We start from the raw sequence: 20,319 nt of genomic DNA on the forward strand, positions 1-20,319 counted from the left end.
GAAACTGGCAAATTAAAATGCAATCAGTGTTACCATTCAAATACAGCTGATCCATGTTTTACGTATTATTGGTTTTAAACAGTCATCTCCCTATAAATGATGGATCAATCACAATCACTGCAAAGTAACTTGTAACTAAGGCTGATAATTAAACACTTTGGTGGTGGTGGAGTAGTGTCAAAATGTGTGTATATAGTGCATATGGGAGAAAAAGAAAATCAAGGCGTGACGAACATTTTTAAAATTGTTATTCCAATTGAGTAGTTAAAAACACCATGTCCAAACAAGGGAGAAAAAAATCTAAACAAAACACCCACACTAGTTCCTATGATGTAGAATTAGCATATCTTGGCTGTGATTGTGCATGGTTATGCATTAACAGCTCAATGCTCTGACACGCTCCTTCTCAGTAGCTGTGCGCTCAGGCTGGGAGGCACGCTGGAGTGGCCGACACAGGGATTAACAGGACCGAGCGTTACATGGCCGTGATACCTGTAGAGCACTCGTGAACAGAGCGGTGCTTACAAATGACTGCTGCACAATTTTCCGTTGCTTTTTGCTGCCTTGCTGTGTTTCCCAGAATAAAACGGACTTGTGTGAGGCAGCAGAGCTCAGCAAGGCACAGCAAAGGACTTGCGAGAGACAGATCCACTTCTGTGAGGTGAGGTATAATTTTGAGCATTGATCCTTGTTCTCTTCATCTTCAGTGAGCCTGCTCTCATATGCCGATTCAAGGCTTTTCTGTTTTTGTGCCCTCCTCCGGAGCCTGTCATCATTGTGACATGCTGCTTCGAAACCCTCTTGTCAGCTATCGAACGGCTCATTCTGGCTCTTAGCTGTGGATGAGACAGAGACACACTGGCCAAGATGGAGAGATGAGTGAAACTGTGCTGGGGATTTGGATCACTATATTGGTGGGTGTGGAAGTAAGTCCAGGACATCTGGATGTATTTCTGGATGGAGATTTTTATCCATGGAGAACAGTTCAGTTAACATTGATTTCTCAGCACAAGACCTCAGTGGCTTTCCATTCAACGATGTCCCTGAAATGTGTGAAATTTTGCTGCAAAGGAGAACTGGTTAAGGTCTGTAACATCTAGTGCTGCCTGAAGAGCTCGTTCACTGACTTCTGCCAGCAGGTGCCATGGCTGACTCTCACTTGTCTGGGACCTTAGGGAGCTACAACGGCAGCTCCACCAGCACCAGCGCCTGGAACATCACCGGCAGCGGCCCTTGGTTGTTAGCTTTTATGCTGACCATCATCATCCTCATGACCGTCTGTGGCAACATGTTGCTCATTGCGTTGGTGTTTGCCCATCGCTCTCTGCGCTGCACCTCAAACTGCTTCCTGGTGTCTCTGTTCTTCTCCGATCTAATGGTGGCATTGGTGGTCATGCCCCCAGCTATGCTCAACGTTCTGTGCGGGGCCTGGGTGCTGTGGCCTGCGTTTTGCCCGGTTTGGCTTTGCTTTGATGTGATGTGCTGCAGCGCGTCCATCCTGAACCTGTGCTTGATCAGCCTGGACCGCTACCTCTTCATCATCTCGCCCCTGCGCTATAAGCAGAGGATGACCCCGACTCGGGCATTAATCCTTGTAGGGGCTGCTTGGGGGCTGGCAGCGTTGGCTTCCTTCCTGCCCATTCAGATGAAATGGCACAGCTTGGGCCACAGGAGCGGACACTCATCTGTTCTTGGGGTCAGCACTGGCAACATCAGCTCCTACTCTGACAAACTGTACCCAGAATCCTACTTTCAGCTGTCACCTTCAGGTGGCCTTTCCTTCCAGTGTCGTCTGCGGGTGACCCTGCCCTTTGCTCTGGTGGCATCTGTGCTCACCTTCTTTCTGCCCTCCAGTGCCATTTGTTTCACCTACTGCCGGATCCTTCTGGTGGCACGCAGGCAGGCGAAGAGGGTGGCGGCGCTGAGCCACCCGCCTCACCCGCACCCTTCTCTCGGAGAACCCTCGCGGCCTCCTTCGCCAGGCATTGCAGCAGGGCAAGCTCAGCAGGACGGAGATGACTGCAGCCATTTGGAGCCTCCTGTGTCACAAAACATGCCGGTAAGAAAAAGAGACACCAAACAGTTAAATGTAACAGAGCGAAGGCTGTCAGTGTATTACTGCTGACCAAATAATAACAAAAAGCACAGAAAACAATGAATGGATGAAAAAGATAAGCCTAAAGCCTTACCAATGAATCTATTGACATGAAACTCTCTCAGCATAGTAAGGACATTGTGGTGATGTTAAAGGCTGTTGCTAAGACGTGGAAAGTGTCCTTGAATGTGAACATTTAAAGAGCAGGATTTAAATCAATGGTAGGTATGCAGCTCAAACGTGTCCTTATTTTATTCGATTTTTACTGGCTATGTCTTTTATGAAATTAAAACTGTGAAAAAGCAGAGAGGAAGTACACACTGTATCCTCCATATCATGTATCAGCTTGTTCCAGCTCTTGGATGCAAACTTCTGAGGAGCTCGATGATATTTAACTACACAGTCTCAGTTTATAATGACTGAAATGACGGTACAGTATACAGTATTCTTAAGATGAAGTGAATAAATATGTTTCCGCAAACTCTGAAAATTATTTTGATTTGACAAAAAGGAAGAACTCAAGCAAAACCACTAATCCAACAAATACATTGGTGTGCAAAAGTCTTGAGCCAGCACTCATTTCTTTATAATTTGCTTCCAAGGAGCCAGACTTTCTTTAGACTTTCTGAAGGACTTTCAAAGTTTTTCTCATTGCTTCCTTTTTCGCTCATTTACAGTCCATTTTTTGTGCCTTACCATTTTTAGGAATGTAATTTTGTTTGTTAAGCAACTTGCATTGGTAGCAACAGATGTAATGGAGTGATGAGTCCAGAGAAAGCTGGAGGCTCTGTCATGGTTTGGTGCTGCATTTTATACTTGGTTTGGGATACTTTGTCAACACGGATGGAATAATGAACATAGAAAAGTGTTGTCAGATTTTGTTTCACCATGCATGACAGCATGACAATGATCCCAAACACACTACCAATGCAGTAAAAGCATGCCTGGATAGAAAAACACACAATGGAACACTACCAGTCATGGATTGGCCTCCCCAGAGCCCGGACCTCAACATTACAGCAGCAGTGTGGGATGATCTAGAGAGAGAAAGGACAGCAACATCTAAAGTAGAACTTCGATTGTCCTTCAAGAAGCCTGGAGAAAACTTGGCTTAGAAAGCTCAGCTGTGTTGAAGAATAAAGATGGTCATGTCAAATACTGACTTTCAAAGTAATCAGAAATTTGCCTTTTAAATTATTTTCTTGCATGTTTGCACTTTTCAATAAATTGGAGCACATATTGACAGTTTTTATGCAAAAGTATTTTTAAATATGAGATGTGGCTCAAGACTTTTGGACAAACTGCAAAGGGAGTCAAAATGGATTTGAATAACTAATGCCAAAGAGGATTTACATGATATCAGTGCTTGTTGAGATTAAGGATATGTGTTATACCCACCTGTCCACAGCCGTCAGTGAACAGCGAGCGTCGCCTGGCTCACAGGCAGGGTCGGAGGGCACTCAAGGCCAGTCTGACTCTGGGAGTCCTCTTGGGACTCTTCTTCAGTGCTTGGCTGCCTTTCTTCATCACCAACATGGCAGAGGTCAGTAGGAGTACAGGAGGCTGTCTCCAACACTAATGACAGAGATGTCATAGAGGAAAAAAATGCAGCTGCTACATAAACATATGTAAAGGAATTATTAAATAGTTTGTGATCAGATGAGCTAGAAAAGAAAAATAATTTCATTCAATCCACGTTGGCTTCACATATATGCAACATCCCTGAGCATCTTAGTCTTTATTAAGATTCAGTGCATTTATCTCAGTGATTCAGAGGTACTCTCACAAATTTATAAACATGGTGGGTACGAAAAGAGTGTGAAATACATGAAAAAAAGAAGAAAAAAAGAGAGAAAAAAACACTTGGATACTGATCTATTTTTGTATTGGCCAGCCTTGGCGTCACAGCCTTGCCAGGCGATCTAACGAGGAAATAGATTGGCATTTCAGCTTTGTGTGGCTGACTCATTCCAAAAGCCTCGAAAACAGCCTACAAAAGTACCATTTATAATTGGTACTCTTTTCAAAGTGATTTCGATCTGATTAGACTGAATGAATATACACACTTATTACTCAGCAAACAAACAAGGAGGACCCCGAAAAACCTCGCCAAGAGTAAACGAATGTCAGAAAACAACTTAATCTAAATTGGTAATGACACTTGTCCTGTTTTTTTCAAGCTTTCAGTGATCCAGTCATTTTGATTTCCCATCTGTGCCCTCTCACTTCTCCCCTGCATAACACAGAGCACAGAGACTTGACTGTGCCTGCGCTCTCCTTTCTTTTTCGCACTCAATGTGGTGTGTGAAACGAACTCCCCCCATTTCTGTCCCATTCCCACCGCCTCCCTGCCTCATCTTGATAGTATTGGAAGCTCTCCTCTAACAGCTGTCCCCTTCTTCACTGTCGCTCCCCAAACCTACTGGTTATTTTCAAGATCAGTTTTCTTAACAGCCAGGCAGAGAAAAAAAAACGATGCATCTATGTACCGACTTCTCAAAGTAAATAAATCATACATCTAGGGGCTGCACACATATAGAGTGTTTTTAAGGTAAAACACATGACGTTGAGTCGATTTTAAAAATGTCAATTAATTTAATTAATTACATCTATTTAAAAATGTATGTGCAATACACCTGTGTATGTGTGCGTATGTATTATTAATTTACGTTGTTTATTTTCTATGTAAATGTAATTTTAATTCATTTTATTTCAACAATTTCATAATAAACAAATAAATGTGGGCTGTAAATTAGGTCAATTAAATATACAAATTGGCAAAAAAATGTGCTTATTAAACTAATAAACATTCAATAGATGTTATAATGTAATAAATCTAATACCCAAGTATGTTCTTTCATTCACTGCCCGTTGTTTATAGTCTTCTACTTCCTTGGCGTTGTGTTACATTGTAATGTTTGTTGATGCATTATCATCTTTGCAAATGTCTGTGCACACATCTGTGCATGATATAAAAACACATTAAGATTACCTTTACTTGAAGAGATTAGTTTTTTCCTAATGTTTTACTAATTCTTTCTTATATTTAGGTACAATCTGGCAGTACTGGTGCATTTAACAAATAAATCAATCTTTTATGAGTACAATTTTGCACTAGTTCCAGCATGTGGCCGTGCATATTTGTGTCATCTAATAGCTGTTATTCATTTTCTCCATTTATGTTTAATGTGTTTTTGTATTGAACTTTTTCTCTTACATTAAGTTGTTAAACCCTAACGCCTGGATTGCCTTGTCACCATCCTCATCCAGGCAGTGTGTGAGTGCGTCCCCCTTGCGCTCTTTGACGCCATAACCTGGCTGGGCTACTGCAACAGTACGATCAACCCCATCATCTACCCGCTGTTCATGAGAGACTTCAAGCGAGCTCTGGGGAAGTTGTTGCCCTGCTGTTCTTCGCGGTCGCCCCGAAGACCCTCACCGGCGCTCTCGCTCTCTCTGCGTAACTCAGGAGAGCCCAACATTGCCAGCAACCCACCCTCACCTCTGGCTTCTGACCCCACACACCCGCCCGCCACCGCCACTGATGCTGTCAATCTGCTGGATGCCGAGCACGCTGGGCTTGAGTTGCCTCTCTTTCTCCCCAACCAGGTTGACACTTTGGACTGAATAGTACTTAAAGATAGCTTATAGGGTATATCAGGGTTTACAGTGGAAAAGCGCGACAGCTGGTAACAATCTGACTTATTCACTGTGAGGCTTGGGCTGAAGAGACATTGAAAAATAATCTATTTATTTTATGCTCACATTCTGTTATTTGTACTCGCTCTCAGCCAGTGTCAGGGTCATCAATATTTCCAATTGTCAGTGCCAGTGGAGAATGCAGTTCTATAGTAAGCTGTGAATCACTACTGTGAGAGTCTTATAGAACAGGACAAGAAAAAAGCCTCAGAAAGAAGACATATTTGTGGAATCACTGCTATCTATATGGAATCACACTATATATAATATCCCGAAACCAAACCAACAGAAATCTACTTCAACCGGAAACACACAAAACATGACTGGTTTTTAATACTCATAGCACATTTGTAAAATAAATTATGACCATATTTACATTTTTATAAAAAAAGTTATCTACAATAACCAAAATTATCATTCAATCAATACATCTAAACCCGTGTTTAAGCAGTCAAACAAAACACTTCATTCGGGGGATTTTCACCAGAAGCTGCCGTATGTGTGTGTCGGTTCTTGTGCAGTCTCTTTCATGTCACTTTGTTGAGAATGGAATGAATATTTTCTCCAATAACAAAAAAAAAATCCAAACAAACAAACTTGAGAAGAGTTTACAAGGAAGCAGCCGGTCCAGTAACATGCTCTTTACAAGTTTGGCCGCCTTCACTTGTGCGAGTTCTCTGTAGTCCAGTGTGTGTCATCCCAGCTCCATGATATGTGTTCATTATCCCGGTCGTCCTTGTCTACACCGTCACACCGGGCATTCACATCAGTGGCTGTCATGTTATTAGGAGCCTTCTCGTCTGAAATACGAGGTGAATTGTTCTGCGGTGACATTTTGCTGTCTGATTCTGTATCGTTTAATGAGTCCAGCAGATCTGAAATATCAGGGATATCCCAACCGTCAGCAGTCTCCTCCATCTCTGCCAACTCTTTGGCATCTCTGCTTTGTTGCATCTCAGGCTTCTCAGTGTGGTTTTGTGTCTCGGCCGCTTGTCGCTCATTGGTGGTTTGGCCAGCGATGTCCACCGTCCCCTTTGCCACCGTTACATATTGAGGAATTGCAAAAGAGGCTCCCGGCACTTCTTTAGTGGGAACTCCCACTGCTACCAAGATGGTGTCCATCTGACGCATGTAGTCCAAGTGACCTTTAACCTAGGAGGCAGGAATACAGTGCTATTATCCATGATTAAAACCTTGTTCGTATACTACCCATTTTTTGTTCTTTTAAAGAAACATTTAGGCACAAATGTGTTATTTTGTACGATTCATTTATCCTGTTCTCCTCATTACATGACCGGGTATGTGCTGTATGGTGCTTCAGACATGTCAGGTATCTTTTTACTGCTGTGGTTTAAACCTTTACTCGAGTAACATGTGAAACCTCTAATGCTTTACTTGGAGCTACTACAGATGATGAGTAGTTGTGTTGACTTGAATGTTAGTAGAAAATCATTGCTGTGATGTGAAACAGACCAGCGGGGGCCTTGTTTTTCAGAAATTTCAGCTATATTTAAACAAAACAACTCTTTCTTTTAATCTGCTAATAAAACAGTATTTAATATTGCTGCCTCACTTACAGAAACCTAAATCATATTGGAAAACCTTCAATTTTTGTATTAAGTATTAAATAAATGTTTCTTCCAAAAATAAGATGTAAAGTTGCAGTGATCCATCGTCTCAAATACCTGTGTGTAACAGTTTTGCTCTGTTTATTCCTTTAATCCCTACTCCTAAAAGACCCCTTTTAACTTATTATTTTGGTTTCAGACCCAATAGCTCAGTCATACATAGTGCACACTGGTTCTCAGGTTTCTTTTCCACTAATGTAAGCTCTTTATTTATTGTTTTCAACCAAGTACTAACTGACAAGCTACAGTGGTTAACTCCACATGATCTGGATTTGGCAGACTTTTTAACACCAGGTGCTTTTCCTGATGCAACCCCAACAGGATTTGTGTCTCTCCTGGGATTAAACTGGAGATCTTTTGCTTGTTAGTCAGTTGTGTAAACCATGACACCATGAGCTTTTAAATCTAGTAAAAAATATGTTTTTTTAAATTGCAGTGATAAAATGAGGCACAGTGTTTCCCTTACCTTCCTCAGATCAGTTATTACAGAGTAAAGGGGTCACACAAGGATCGCTGCTTTCTTTGTGTTTGCAGAAACACTGCTGCCATGTTTTGAACAAAAATCCTGATTCGTGATGTCACTGGATACTTAAGCTGAGAGTTTACAACAGTTGCTGAGTCCAGTTATTTTAGAAATGATCCATTACTGATGCATATTTTTATATTGACAATGAAGAAACCTTACCCTCTGCTGTACTCCAAAGTACCCTTAATGGTGCTAGTACTCCAATGTGAGTAACAGCAGAAGACTGTTAGCGACTAGCTGGGGTGTACAGCAGGTTTAACACGCTGAAAACTCTTGACCCTGAACACTGAGGTCATTATATCTGAGAGGGGAAACTTTTCAATTAAATCTGACCGTGTTCACCCTGATCAACAATGGACCTCAGGAGCAAGAGTCACCATGGCAACTGGTAAATAAAAAGCAGAGCCTCCATGTTAATCCAGTAGGGCCAGAAATACAATTGTATGCCAGTGCAGACCATGGCATTTAAAATTTAAAAAAAGCATGTCATCCACTAAGCCATCATTTATCAGACTTGAAATTATGAAGTTTTAAACATAATCATTCAGCTGTTACTCTGATAACAGCAGCTCAAGATGGAAATCAAAAAGATACAACAGAGTCAGACCCAGGAATAATCAATTTGGTTATTAGTAGTGGAAGAGATGTCTGCATTTGATGTGAATGTTTAGATGTTGTTTTTTAAATTTAAAGACTACATTTACTGAAGTTTGATCTATTGATCAGTATCCTGTGTGTGTCAAAGCTTCAAACCCCAGGAGCACTCATGGAGTTTAATTTAGCCTTCGTCAGGAGCAGGAAACCCAAAGTTTCCAGTGAACCTGTTTTCCTGAACAGTCCCCAGGTGATCGCTGCGGTGTATTTGCTTTGCGCTTAAACATCCAGATGGTTCCCTCAGGAGTCAAAGGAGACGACACTCAAGCTCACTCTGTATCTGCTTGATGTGTAAATAGCAAGTGTTTTGTATAACAACTTTACAGGGTGAAAATATGTCAGTGTTGTGTTTGATGTGACAAAGCTTATATAAGCTGTGGATTAGGGCTGTGCAAAAGCAAATATTGAAATGCACAGCTACCTGATGTGATGGTTATGTGGTATGAAATCAAAAGTCAATGTTCCTTTTGAAATGTCATACATGAATATGGAAGAGTAGCTACAGATCTTTTGTCTGAATTTCTTCTCATATAGGAATGAGCTACTTCATTTCTCTCTCATGAATTATTCAGGTGCCGCTTCTATTATTTCAAAAACATAAATTGACCCCCTAACAGACCAAATTTAAGACGATGCACTGCATGTGGTTTTTCTTACTCTTTGAATACTTTAAAATTCCAGTTCCTTTACCTTCAGCCGTGTTTTCATTTACCAAGGTGTACTTCATCAGATTTCAAACACAGGCTCTGACTCACCACTGAGGAAAGATCCACATTGATTATGCGCTGATCCTGGATGTTGATTGGGTGCAAGCCAGCAACAGACAGCTGTGCAGCTGAACTTCGGTACAAGAATCCCAGGAGCCAGTCCCCTCTGATAGGTATGTAGATCAGAGAGTCCTTTATTCATGCAGTCATTGAAAAACACATCTTGCTGCTGTGACAGTCGTTTGCAAAGTTACATGAGGACCATAAATGGACTCAGCTCACCTACTGGCTAAATAATTACTACAACAAAAGCATAAAGCATCTGCAAGCATTTACTGTTAAAAAAAAGGTTTCATTTGTGGATTTTTAAATCAGGAAAGAGGTCTTCCTTACCTGGAGTATCCGTTTACTATTTTTCCAGCTACTACTCTTGCCATTCTCTCCCAGGCCTTCTCAGAGCCATCTACTGGGGCCCCCAGGAGGACCACATCCTCCACTACTCCTTCACTACCTGAGGATTCAAAAACTACACAGATGAATTTTTAGAGTTTGAAAAATGCAGGATACAAAGTAGAAATGTATCCATCATCATCCTCTAATTGCACCTTGGTCACTGGCGAGCTCCTGCAGGCAGTAATAGATAACTCGAGCTCCAAGACTGAAACCTATGAGGCTGACGGGTCGCTTCCCCTTCAAACACATGAAAGGAACGGTGAGTAGGTTTAATTTTCCTGCTGTTTAGTGAACACAGACATATTCATAGTAAAGAAAAACAATTTAGAGAAGCAATGATTGTAACGAATAACAGAGTCATCCTGGTTAATGTAATCGAGTGAGTGTGTACACAGGCACCACACGTGAAGCACACACATGTTGCTGCATGCCATACAGCCTTCTTTCTTCTAAGGCTTTGAAATTCTACTGCATCGAGCAGATGAAAGGTGAGAAGTGATGTGGCGATAAGATTGTATTAACAAAGATACCAAATAATAGGCTACCTGCTGTCGGCTTCTCAAAACCTGTGCCAGGTGTTTCCCCACCTCGGCGGAACGGTTCAGACAAACACACCAGGGGTTGTCGATGACGCTGGCTGCTGCCAGCAAAGACGCAGGCCACGTCAACGCCGTCACAATCCCTGATGGGAATTGTTAGAAAGCAGTTGAAACTGTAAAGGATGACTACTGGTTCCAAAGGTTACTCACATCCCATCAGCTCACATCAGATAACACCAACAAATCAGGACTAAGAGCTTCTTGCACAGTGGTCCTACCTGACAGCACAGTGTACTTTAGGGCTTCCTGAGCCACCATGCTGACCAGCCCATCCAAGAGAGACGTCATGGCTGAGCCCAGATCCCTGAGGAAGCGTGACTCCCACACCAGGCAGTACTGTTCCCCACACTCGCCCAAACTGCACCACGGGGCCTGGAAAGAACCTGGAACACAGCAGTCGTGTTTATTGTGGGTGATCAACTAAGCTGCACTTGTATTTGAAGTGTTTTTTTAATTTGTTCTTTTATTTTCGTTAGCTGTTTTTTACGTGTAGGTGGTTCACAAATTCCTTTGGGGTTGCGTCAGGGAGGCCATGCGGTGTAAAAAAAAAAATCAGCCAAATCAAACATGCAGACCTCGCCGCTGTGGCGACCCCTTGTGAATAAGAGAGCAAGCGAAAGTAGCATTTTATGTGTAGGTGGTTCTAAATTGAGTAAAAGAGCATACGTATTAGTGATGGAATAGAGCTGCAGGAATACAGCTGCATTGTTTTATGTAAAAACACATCATAAGTGGCTTGTTTGTATAATCTCTGCTAGAGTAGATTCAGAACATTATGTGCAGAACTTTACTAGGGTTGACCACATCCGCTTGTTTATCAGCAAAAAGACTGTAGCAAATGTCTTTGACTAACGTGCTTGTTAATCTGTTTCTTTACCCCTCTGTGCATTTGGCCCTGGCACTGATTCTACTAAATTTATGCAGTGCTCTGAAAACAAAACAAACTGTTCAAAGGTCACACCACAGTCAAATTACAGCATTTGCTTCAGTTATAGAACAAATTATGTGTACATTGTTTATCACGTATAAAGGTTAACACAAAAAATGCATTCAATTATGTTCGTATTTACATATTTAAAATTTTATGAAAAAAGTTCACAGCGAGGATATGGAACAAAACTAATGGTCAGCCTTGAGGTGAATCTGGCAAACTGTCACTGTATGACTCAGGAGTGGAGAGCAGTGCTCTACTAACACTGTGTAAAGTAGGGATAGAGTCCTGCTGACATCAACTGATGACACAGTCGGGCAATAAAAGGGATACTTTGTGGATCCCCTCAATCCCACTGTCATGTCTTCCATAGAGGAAGCAGACTTTGAAGATGACAAATCCATCAATGGGTCATTGAGGTAAACAAGTCCTTGATGTATGAGGATGTATGAGATCCACCCTGAGTTCATTAAAGCTCTGGATTTTGTGGGACTGTCTTGGTTGACTATAAAATGTTGTATGGAGATCCCGTACGGTGCTTCTGGACTGGAACACTATGGTGGTGAGCACAGAGACTGTACTCCAATCACAATCCAGGGCAGACCCATGCATTTTGCCCTATGACAGCTAGGACAGGGTTCACCCCAACCACCTCCAGGAGCCCAAACTGGGTGAACGGTTAATTAACTGGATGGATGCATGGATAGATTTTTCAACTGCCCACACCTAATTACTGGAAACTGGAGGCGGTTGTGGCGAGACAGCAGAAGCAATACTTACTGTATTTACCACTACAGAGCCAGCCTGTCACTGCAATGGTCACATGAAGATGCTTCCCAGAATTCAATGGCAGGAATTCAAATTCTTCTATCGCCCCAACACACTTCTTCATCTTATAGCCTGGAGAGAAAATGGATTAATCCTTTAAAATGTGATACAATTCTGTTGCCTTTTGGACAATTAAAAAAAAGCAGGTCTTATCAAATTATGTTCAAATTCTAATAACTAATAATTAGTATCAGCACAGTCATCAGTGCTGTTACCTGTCAGTCCAGCCCCTGCTGCTCCGAACAGAGAAGCCATAATTGCAATGCCAGTGACCGAGCCCAGAGCAGCAGCACCTCCAGCCCCCAGCACAGCACCTGCTCCTGCTGCCACCAGAGGGGCTGCCAGCCCACCTGTCACACCTGGCAAAGGCAAAAAAAATTTAAAAAATCAGTCAGTACATAATACAAAAGCGAGTCAAAGCCACTATCTGTCAGCTCGAGAATTCTGATGATTTCTCTTTTGTTTTTGTTGATTTAATTATCAGCTGATTATCATTTGATTCAGGAGACTTTGAAATTCTGAAGCAAGAATAATCACCGATCACTGTTCCTCCACCCACAGTAGCAAGTCCAATCAGGAGGTAACGCCGTAGCTTTCGCCCTCTTTCTTTCTTCCGCCGCCGTGAGGACTCCTCTCTAATTGAAAAGGACAGATCATCCTTATGTGGTGAAACATCTACTTGCTGTAAAAAAAATAACGTCACATGCCTCTTCTGGCCTATTTAAGTTGACATCTTGAACACAATTAGCTGATTGTTTATCTTCATGCTGTCATTCTGACTACAAGTGTGACTGTCATGTGCAGCCGTTGTGTGATTTTTAACAGTCTGGCACACAAGACAGTTGGCCAAATGAGCAAAGCAAAAACATTTTATCATGAAGTATCTAAAATGAACTAACATTAAATAGGTTTATAACAGAATGAAATGCCTTATCGTTTGTACTCTAAACGGTGAACTCAGACACGTAAATGCATCATTCATCCTTTCATCCCACCATCCAAGCCATAACCTACTCGCTCTCTTCTCCCCCTTCCCTCAGCCTCTCTCCTAGTGTTTCTTCAAACTCCTCCAGCTCCTGTGGAGAGACTCGCAGCAGACAGCTGATGTGACGGATGAGAACCCTTGCCCTGGCATCATACTCGCCTGAGTACCAAAAAATGTTAAAATTGTTAAAATTGAATTTACAACAACTGTTAAAAGTTTTGATCTGGCTGTTTCTTGATAACAACAGGCCTTTTAATATATATGTATGTATACACATATGTATAATGATGTTTTCTTTTAATTTGGAATGATTAGCCTTAAAGTATGAAAATCCCTGGTTTATTCTTAAATGCCTCTTACCATCTTTGACAGAAAAAGACACCAGATCCTGTAACGGAAAACCAAAGCTGGTTAGGGATAAGAGGGTTTGCAAAGATAAATACAATGCAATATATGCTGTGCACTGTTATGACCCCAGTACCACCAAACTATAAGGAGAATTGTAGTTCAGGGTCATTTATCCTCTGTAAGAGTGACAAACACCTGCGTGATGGGGGTGGTCCCTGCTGCCAGCAGAGGTTCGCCCTGCAGGGTGGAGAGGAAGGTGTCAGAGCCCTCGAAGCCTAAACCTGACAGGAAGGCTCCCATAACTGGCATCACCGACTCATCCAGATCCAACCAGTGGACTAAGGCCTGTAGATACTGCTCCCTAAATACGCTGAAAAATAGAAGAAGCAGGCGCTACTCAGCACAATGCCAACACTGATATTGCATGAGGGAATTTCATGGCTCATCCTTTCATGGTTACCTATTTTCAGATCCAGGAAACAACTGGCCCAAGGAGACACCACAAAGAGCAGCATAAGCAAACCGGCTCTGTTCAGAAAACTGTCTGCCGATTATTCTCTCAGGGCTTTGGTCACATGGGCCATCTCGTGTTGTTCCTGCTCCCCCTGGGTCTGAGATGATATGGTCAAAGCTTAATGATTAACTATAATGCAAGAATTGAATTTAGACAGATTCATCTAGAAGCCAAATACACGTGTCACACTAGGAATCACTAAACTTGCAGTAATGTATTCATACATGTGGGTCAAGTGACCAGCTGTAATAATGCCATAATAATGTAGACGTTATTTTATTATAAATGCTGTATGGTGCATTTACCTACATGCCGAATTTACCACAAGACCTCAGTAGTTTAAATGCGGGCTAATGTCACCTTTTACGGGATAACTTTAATGACATAAGAAAAAATCAGTCGTAGACTGTCCGAGTTTTGAATGCAGTTTGTTCTAAGAGCCATGCTGAACTAGGTACATGTCTAACTTTGTGCCTCTCACTTGCTCCCTGATGAACTGACCCGAATTCAGCGTACTGGGGCTATTCAAATGTAATCCACTTATTTATTTTTTTCAACACTTTAATCACGCTTTTACCATATATAATATTTATGTAACTTAAACCAATAAATTTTAGCAACACAAAAGTTTAGCTGCTAAACAGCTGGCTGTTAGAGGCTTCTTCTCCGGTCAACTAGCTAACGGTTTACTGGGAACTTTTCATAACATTACCACTCCTATTACTTACTACTTACAATTACTACTATGGCACCAGCGAATATAGCAAACTCATTTTATGCGGTACCTGGTGCAATGTTGGCTTCCGTACTGCTCTGTTTTTCCTCCATGGTTATTGATATCACAACTCCGCAGACTGAACTTTTGTTGCATTGACGTGTCTGATGTGAAATGCGCAAGACAAACGCGGTCTAAAATGTGGTCAACTTACTTGATAAAACCAAGTATGTATGTCGTTATAACAATCAAATAATAGAATCGCCTCTAAAATTCAATTTTCTGTATTACTATAAAAACTGTTTTTGAGTCGCACCCGTGGCTGTCAAAAGTCCAACTTTAACATGTACGACGGTAAGTGAAGGTATCATTTGTTTTTCAACTTTTAAGTGACGTAACTTCCACGTACTCCGAGGAAGGTCCGTGGTGTGTTCAACTGTTGTATTCGTTTGGAAGTGATTTTCGAGACACTGATTAAATATAATTATTTTTTCTAAAGTTTGGATCAGGACTGAGCAGTTAAGTGCGCTCGTTTTACAAAAAACTGCTCCACACAAGGAAAGGAGAAATACCGATAAAGCCCTGCTTGTGACACACTGGTGTTATATAATTCTGACCAGTAGGTGTGAGTGTAGCATTTATTTTCCAACACAACCTTTTTCTGGTTCATAACCCTGCTAATGTTTGTTTTGTTTTGTTTTTCTTCAAATTGATCATTGTGAAGTTTTTCAAAATTTGAAGAGCATGTTGTTCACATATATTTACCGACATTATGATCCAAGGTCCATTTCTGACAGTTTGACTGCCTCCAGTGATGCTTATCCTCAGATGTAGACTGACAGTGTATGAGAAGGAGGGCTGTCTGCCAAGGACATTGTCAAAGAAGCGCATTGTAATCACTTGATCAGATGTGGCCCATGGCCAGATGTGAAACAGAGAATTACATTATTCAGTGCAGTGTTGTAAATAAATGGATTTGATCAGTGTTAAAAGCATAAAGAGAAAAGAACAGACACTTTCACAGCAGTATGTTTAAGTATATAGTGAATGTAGTATATGATGCTAGATTAGTTCATTACAGTATAATGTGGTTTAGTAAATAAATGATGATAAAATTTTAATTACTATATTGTGCATTATATATATATAATGTTACAAATTTTAGTTTAAAAAAGGGGAGGGGTGGCAGCATGGTGGTTAACGCTGATGCCTCAGAGAAGAAGAGAGAGCAGGTCCTGAGTTTGAATCCACCATCTGGCTGTGAGTTGCATGCTCCCCTGTGTCTGAGTGCTTCTCTCTGGCTATTCAGCAGATCTCTATTCAACAGACTGGTGACCCTGCTTGCATGGATAGGCTCATATGTAAATATACATATATATATTTCAAACGCAAGTCTTTTGGGGGAAAGGAAGGCCAAGGCACATGTAAATGAAGTATTAAAGTAAAATGTTCAGATTAGCACAGCATAACATAGCCTCCAGTCAATTTATACAAAACAAAAACTGCATGCTTCACTAGAAACAGCTGTTCCAAGTGACCATCTGATGAAATCACATCTTCTACAAGGTTCAGAAAAAGGTCCCTGAACCTTTTCAAACAACTGTTGTTTGTCTTTCAGTGTATATCTTATTCTTCCTCGTGGAAGGCCTGGGAACATTTGTCTAATGTGCAACATTTGGTTCATGAGCTTTGTTTTCCCCTCATTCTTTTTCATTTTTTTACTTTCGTACTTTATATTTCTGTTTTTATAACTGTGTTCCTCTGAATACAAAGCTGAAATAGCTCGGTTTAGTAGATCCGCTTTTGAAATACTCTTCTAAGAGGTCTCTCTGACCTCGTCCCAAAATGTTTATTACACGTGTATTTTACCCAGACCTTGTATATGCACTCTGTGGTCTGTGCTATGGCTGATGTTCTCTCGTATATCTTGTGTTTGCGTGTTTGCCTTCTTACTCCTTTCCCGTCTGTGTCATCAGCTCCTCCACTTTTACTGTATACCCCCCCCCCCCCAAAAAAAAAAACAACAAACAAAAAGAACAAACAAACCCAAATACAAAGACGAATGCAAACACAGGATATGTGAGCAAAGGTGGATTACACTCCCACCAGGTCTTTGTGTGAAAGAACAGCCAGTACAGTGTGGGTACTTTGTCATAATAATATCCGGGCCTTGTCACAGAGGAATCTCCAAACCTATGTGAGCCGTATTTGTCTGACCCTCAGAGCCATCCTGTTTATACAGCCCCAAGAGTATCATACACAAGCCTATGTATGATGTGATGATATATACAGTGGCATGTCTCTATTTATTTAATTTCTTTTTTGAATAGTTTGAATAATGATTCATACATTAAACACAACAAGTACAGCACCGCTAATCACAGACAGTATACAGATTAGAGGCACTGTAAAGAGTTGCTAAATAGGACCCCCATGACTTATCAACCTTACAGACATAAGCTTTTCAGCTTGTCTCGACTTGTAATCAGGGAAAAATAAAAGCCCAGGATACGAGTTTGAAAAACCTTGAGTGTTGAAAAGCAGTGATAGAAAAGATACTACGAGGTGAACCGCTGCGCCGTCTTGCATAAAATTCAGGCTATGTATTTGCACACCTGCCCTCAGTGTCCCTGGCAAACACATTTCTGCTGTTACCAGTGCACCGGTGCTACTTTTTATAACACTACTGGGATTAAAATAAACTGTTTTACTGCTGGGCAGGCTTAACTCTGATCTATCAAATTTGTGGTCTCAGTCATGCTTAAAAAGGCAAGTCCCTTGATGTGCAAATATTAATTTTTTTGCAACTGCCTACATATTCCACACAGAGTGCTTTTACACAGGAGTTCAAAAATCTGCCATCTGCCTGTGTTTCCACACAAATGCTGCAAGGAAAGGAGCATTTTCAAATCCCTGCATTATATTTTTGATCTACTTATTTTGTCTGTAACAGTTGTGGTTTCCAAATACACTGCTGTAACCTATTTGAAATATTTCACATGTCAACTTTTTTGACATCTTTTTAAGTTACTTAGATTCTTAGAAGAACATGCTACTGAGCATGCACATAGTCTTACCTGTGGTTTTGTGTGTTAGCCTGCTACCATTTTCAAATGTGTGGTAAGAAAAAAAAAGTGTGCCTGAGGCTAAAGGGGGTTTGTCTTTCTGGTAATTCATCCCAGACTGTTGTGGAAAATACTTTATTTTTGATCTTACATAGAAACTTAAGGTTGCCACCATTCAATCTGCCCATGAAATTTATACCAATGCTAGTATTTTTACTCAAAAGCAACAATCTGCAGTTAGCGGTAAATGCAAGAAACATTAGGGGATCACAGAAGAATCATCTTCTGGGTACAGTGAATATTTAATGCCCGTCCATCCTGTAGCTGTTGATATATTGTGGTCTGGACTTAAGAGAGGACCAGTCAAAACACTTGTCTGACAGTTTTAATGTTTACATTATTGCCTAGCAGCCAATATTGACACTTTTTTTCCAACCTTGGAACTTAAGGTATTTTTTTGCACACGAAGAAGACAAAGTCTTTAACTCAGCCTTCGTATCTCGCCAATCGATCACACCTGAACTAAAACCCCTCTTCCGTCTTGTACTAGAGCTGTATGTGTACATATGTGTGTTCAGTCTTACAATGGATTACTCATTGGAAAACACACAGGCAGACAGGCAAAACTCAAGCCAGACAAGTTCAAACAAAACACCTCTCCTGTCTCCCCCCTTCGCAGCGTTTTCGCTAACAGACAATGTCAGGCTTCTTCTTTCTGTCACCTCAATGCTCCACGCGAGGGGAGTTGTATGAAACCAAGACAGAGTGGAGTTTATGACCTGTGGGGCATTGTGTTGGGTGTGTATGTACTTTGAGAAGAAAGAACAGGAAGTAAGAATTTGATAACAGAGAGAGAAATAAACTGAGCATGTGTTGCATGTGCCAAGTAGTGAAAGGCCCAGGCTTAACATGGGAGGCAGCGGATGTGGATGACAGGTGATTGCAGGGACAGGCGGGATGGGCTGGATGGCACAGCTGCCCTGTTTCTGTCCTTAAAGGGCTGCAGATTGTTTGTCCGACCTGGAGAGGCGTTTGCTCTTCAAGATGTCAACCTCGCAGTCGCTCTTGATTTAAAGCGTCTGCAGCACGAAATGTCCTTCGGAACATTACATAAACCTTTGTGTGCATCATCTTTTCATGTGAGCACTCCTTTAGAGAACAGAGATGTAAGGGAGGGTGTTGGTTTGCCTCACTGATACCTTTGATAGGTTGCCAGGTCCTCCCCTAACTCAACCTGCCCTAACAGATTCCACTCTGGACGCACTTGTAATTACAACACATCCCTTCTTCTTTTAAACCCTCAGACATACCACAAAAGTGACTTCAGCCACATCTTGTGCGTGTACGTACATATGTGTAGATCTCTGTCAGTGTACTTGTGCATTTGTATAGTATACAAACGTGTTACTAATGGTAGAAGGCATGTGAGTCTGTTGAGGAGAAAGTGCGCGGGATGAGGAGCAATAAAAGGGTGAGGAACTGAAAAGGGAGGAGAGAATGGAGAATCCAGCTGCTGTCTGCCGTGGCCAAAAGAGCAAACTGAAAGAAGGATTGGGAAAAAGAAAAAGGACAATGATAGGCATGCAATATTAAAAGCAGTTGGGGAGAGGGATATTCTGGGGAAGAATTAAAAAGGAAGAATGAAAGAAAGATTTGAGAAGACGAGGCAGGAAAGAAACCACAGGATTGACTTATTCCATGAATACAGGCTCAAACACACAGTTCAGCACAGTACTGGGCTGTGTTTGCCTGTGAATGTGAGAAAATGCTGTTACATTCAGCCAACTGTAGCCTACCATCCTCCTTCCCACAGGCCGCACGAGTGCAGCCAGCGCTCGGAGAACTCTGACATCGATGAGTCACCGCCAATGACCTTTCTCATGTGGTTTCTGAATAAGTGGGACTTTAGTATTTCCCTGCTTTTGGTAAGCATTAAAGGTTCTTTGAGTACTCTGTTCTGTTGGATGAAGACCTTTATGTTATGCAGAATGAGAGAGCTGTGAATGGAATGACTTTTAAAAAAAAATTGGCTGAACTATAACAACAAAGCAGAACTCTTGTGGTCTGGGTTCCTCTATTGAGGATTTCTTGGACGCGATCACGTAGACCCCTTCCAAAGGACCTCAGGCTCATTAAGGGCTTCTTACATGCTGCTGTGCTGTTAAATTTACCCTTTAAATGTTCTTTCTGTCAGCTTCTTCATAAATAATAGGGTTTTGTTTGTTTTGTTTTTTTTTACCTCAGCTGGTAGGTGCAATTGAAAATTTGACTCTACACTGTCAGCCAGCTCTCTTAAGTTTAACCAACTCGTTGTGATGACTTTGTATTAACACTGGGCCAAAACAATGAGTGGATTTATCTTCCTTCTGTAAATAAACTCTGTCTGGCAATCCTCAGCACTGTAAGACCATTGTCTGAGCCGACCTCTAAAGGAGCTGGGCCTGGTAAAAGGGCAAAACTCCAGTGACCCAACTTGGCACAGCCGAAGGCCGTATGTGAAATTTTAGTGTGGAAACATGCAGTGGGTGTTGGCCTCACTAGCGTGGAGACTCGCTGGCTGTTGATTACTGCA

At 41.5% G+C, this 20,319-nt stretch overlaps 2 protein-coding genes across 2 annotated transcripts; one reads left to right on the forward strand and one right to left on the reverse strand.

Moving 5' to 3' along the window:
* The first annotated feature begins 55 nt into the window (after window positions 1-55).
* htr6 (5-hydroxytryptamine (serotonin) receptor 6) lies at window positions 56-5,749 on the forward strand. Its single transcript, XM_085145836.1, has 3 exons — window positions 56-2,059; window positions 3,504-3,638; window positions 5,366-5,749. The coding sequence occupies exons 1-3, from the start codon at window positions 1,145-1,147 to the stop codon at window positions 5,720-5,722; spliced, it is 1,407 nt and encodes a 468-aa protein (XP_085001962.1). The 5' UTR covers window positions 56-1,144; the 3' UTR covers window positions 5,723-5,749.
* A 705-nt stretch (window positions 5,750-6,454) lies between these two features.
* On the reverse strand, window positions 6,455-15,027 carry tmco4 (transmembrane and coiled-coil domains 4). Its single transcript, XM_085145827.1, has 14 exons — window positions 14,753-15,027; window positions 13,914-14,064; window positions 13,649-13,823; window positions 13,466-13,493; window positions 13,135-13,264; window positions 12,658-12,755; window positions 12,336-12,479; window positions 12,073-12,192; window positions 10,580-10,744; window positions 10,308-10,444; window positions 9,915-9,999; window positions 9,703-9,820; window positions 9,358-9,475; window positions 6,455-6,946 (listed from the first exon to the last, which is right to left on the reverse strand). Exons 1-14 carry the CDS (start codon window positions 14,793-14,795, stop codon window positions 6,455-6,457), a joined length of 2,004 nt encoding a protein of 667 aa, XP_085001953.1. The 5' UTR covers window positions 14,796-15,027.
* Between the last annotated feature and the right edge of the window lie 5,292 nt (window positions 15,028-20,319).

This window comes from Neolamprologus multifasciatus, chromosome 20 (assembly GCF_963576455.1).
Source record: "Neolamprologus multifasciatus chromosome 20, fNeoMul1.2, whole genome shotgun sequence".
NCBI lineage: Eukaryota > Metazoa > Chordata > Actinopteri > Cichliformes > Cichlidae > Neolamprologus > Neolamprologus multifasciatus.

What these genes read in the sequence shown, in the direction of transcription:
- htr6 (XM_085145836.1), top strand. Translation starts at nt 1,145, where the DNA reads ATGGCTGACTCTCACTTGTCTGGGACCTTAGGGAGCTACAACGGCAGC. An exon ending in CTGTGTCACAAAACATGCCG is followed by an intron (nt 2,060 to 3,503) that starts GTAAGAAAAAGA and finishes ACCTGTCCACAG; the next exon opens with CCGTCAGTGAACAGCGAGCG. An exon ending in TCATCACCAACATGGCAGAG is followed by an intron (nt 3,639 to 5,365) that starts GTCAGTAGGAGT and finishes ATCCTCATCCAG; the next exon opens with GCAGTGTGTGAGTGCGTCCC.
- tmco4 (XM_085145827.1), bottom strand. Translation starts at nt 14,795, where the DNA reads ATGGAGGAAAAACAGAGCAGTACGGAAGCCAACATTGCACCAG. An exon ending in GGAAGCCAACATTGCACCAG is followed by an intron (nt 14,065 to 14,752) that starts GTACCGCATAAA and finishes ATATCATCTCAG; the next exon opens with ACCCAGGGGGAGCAGGAACA. An exon ending in GTCTTTTTCTGTCAAAGATG is followed by an intron (nt 13,265 to 13,465) that starts GTAAGAGGCATT and finishes TTTGGTACTCAG; the next exon opens with GCGAGTATGATGCCAGGGCA.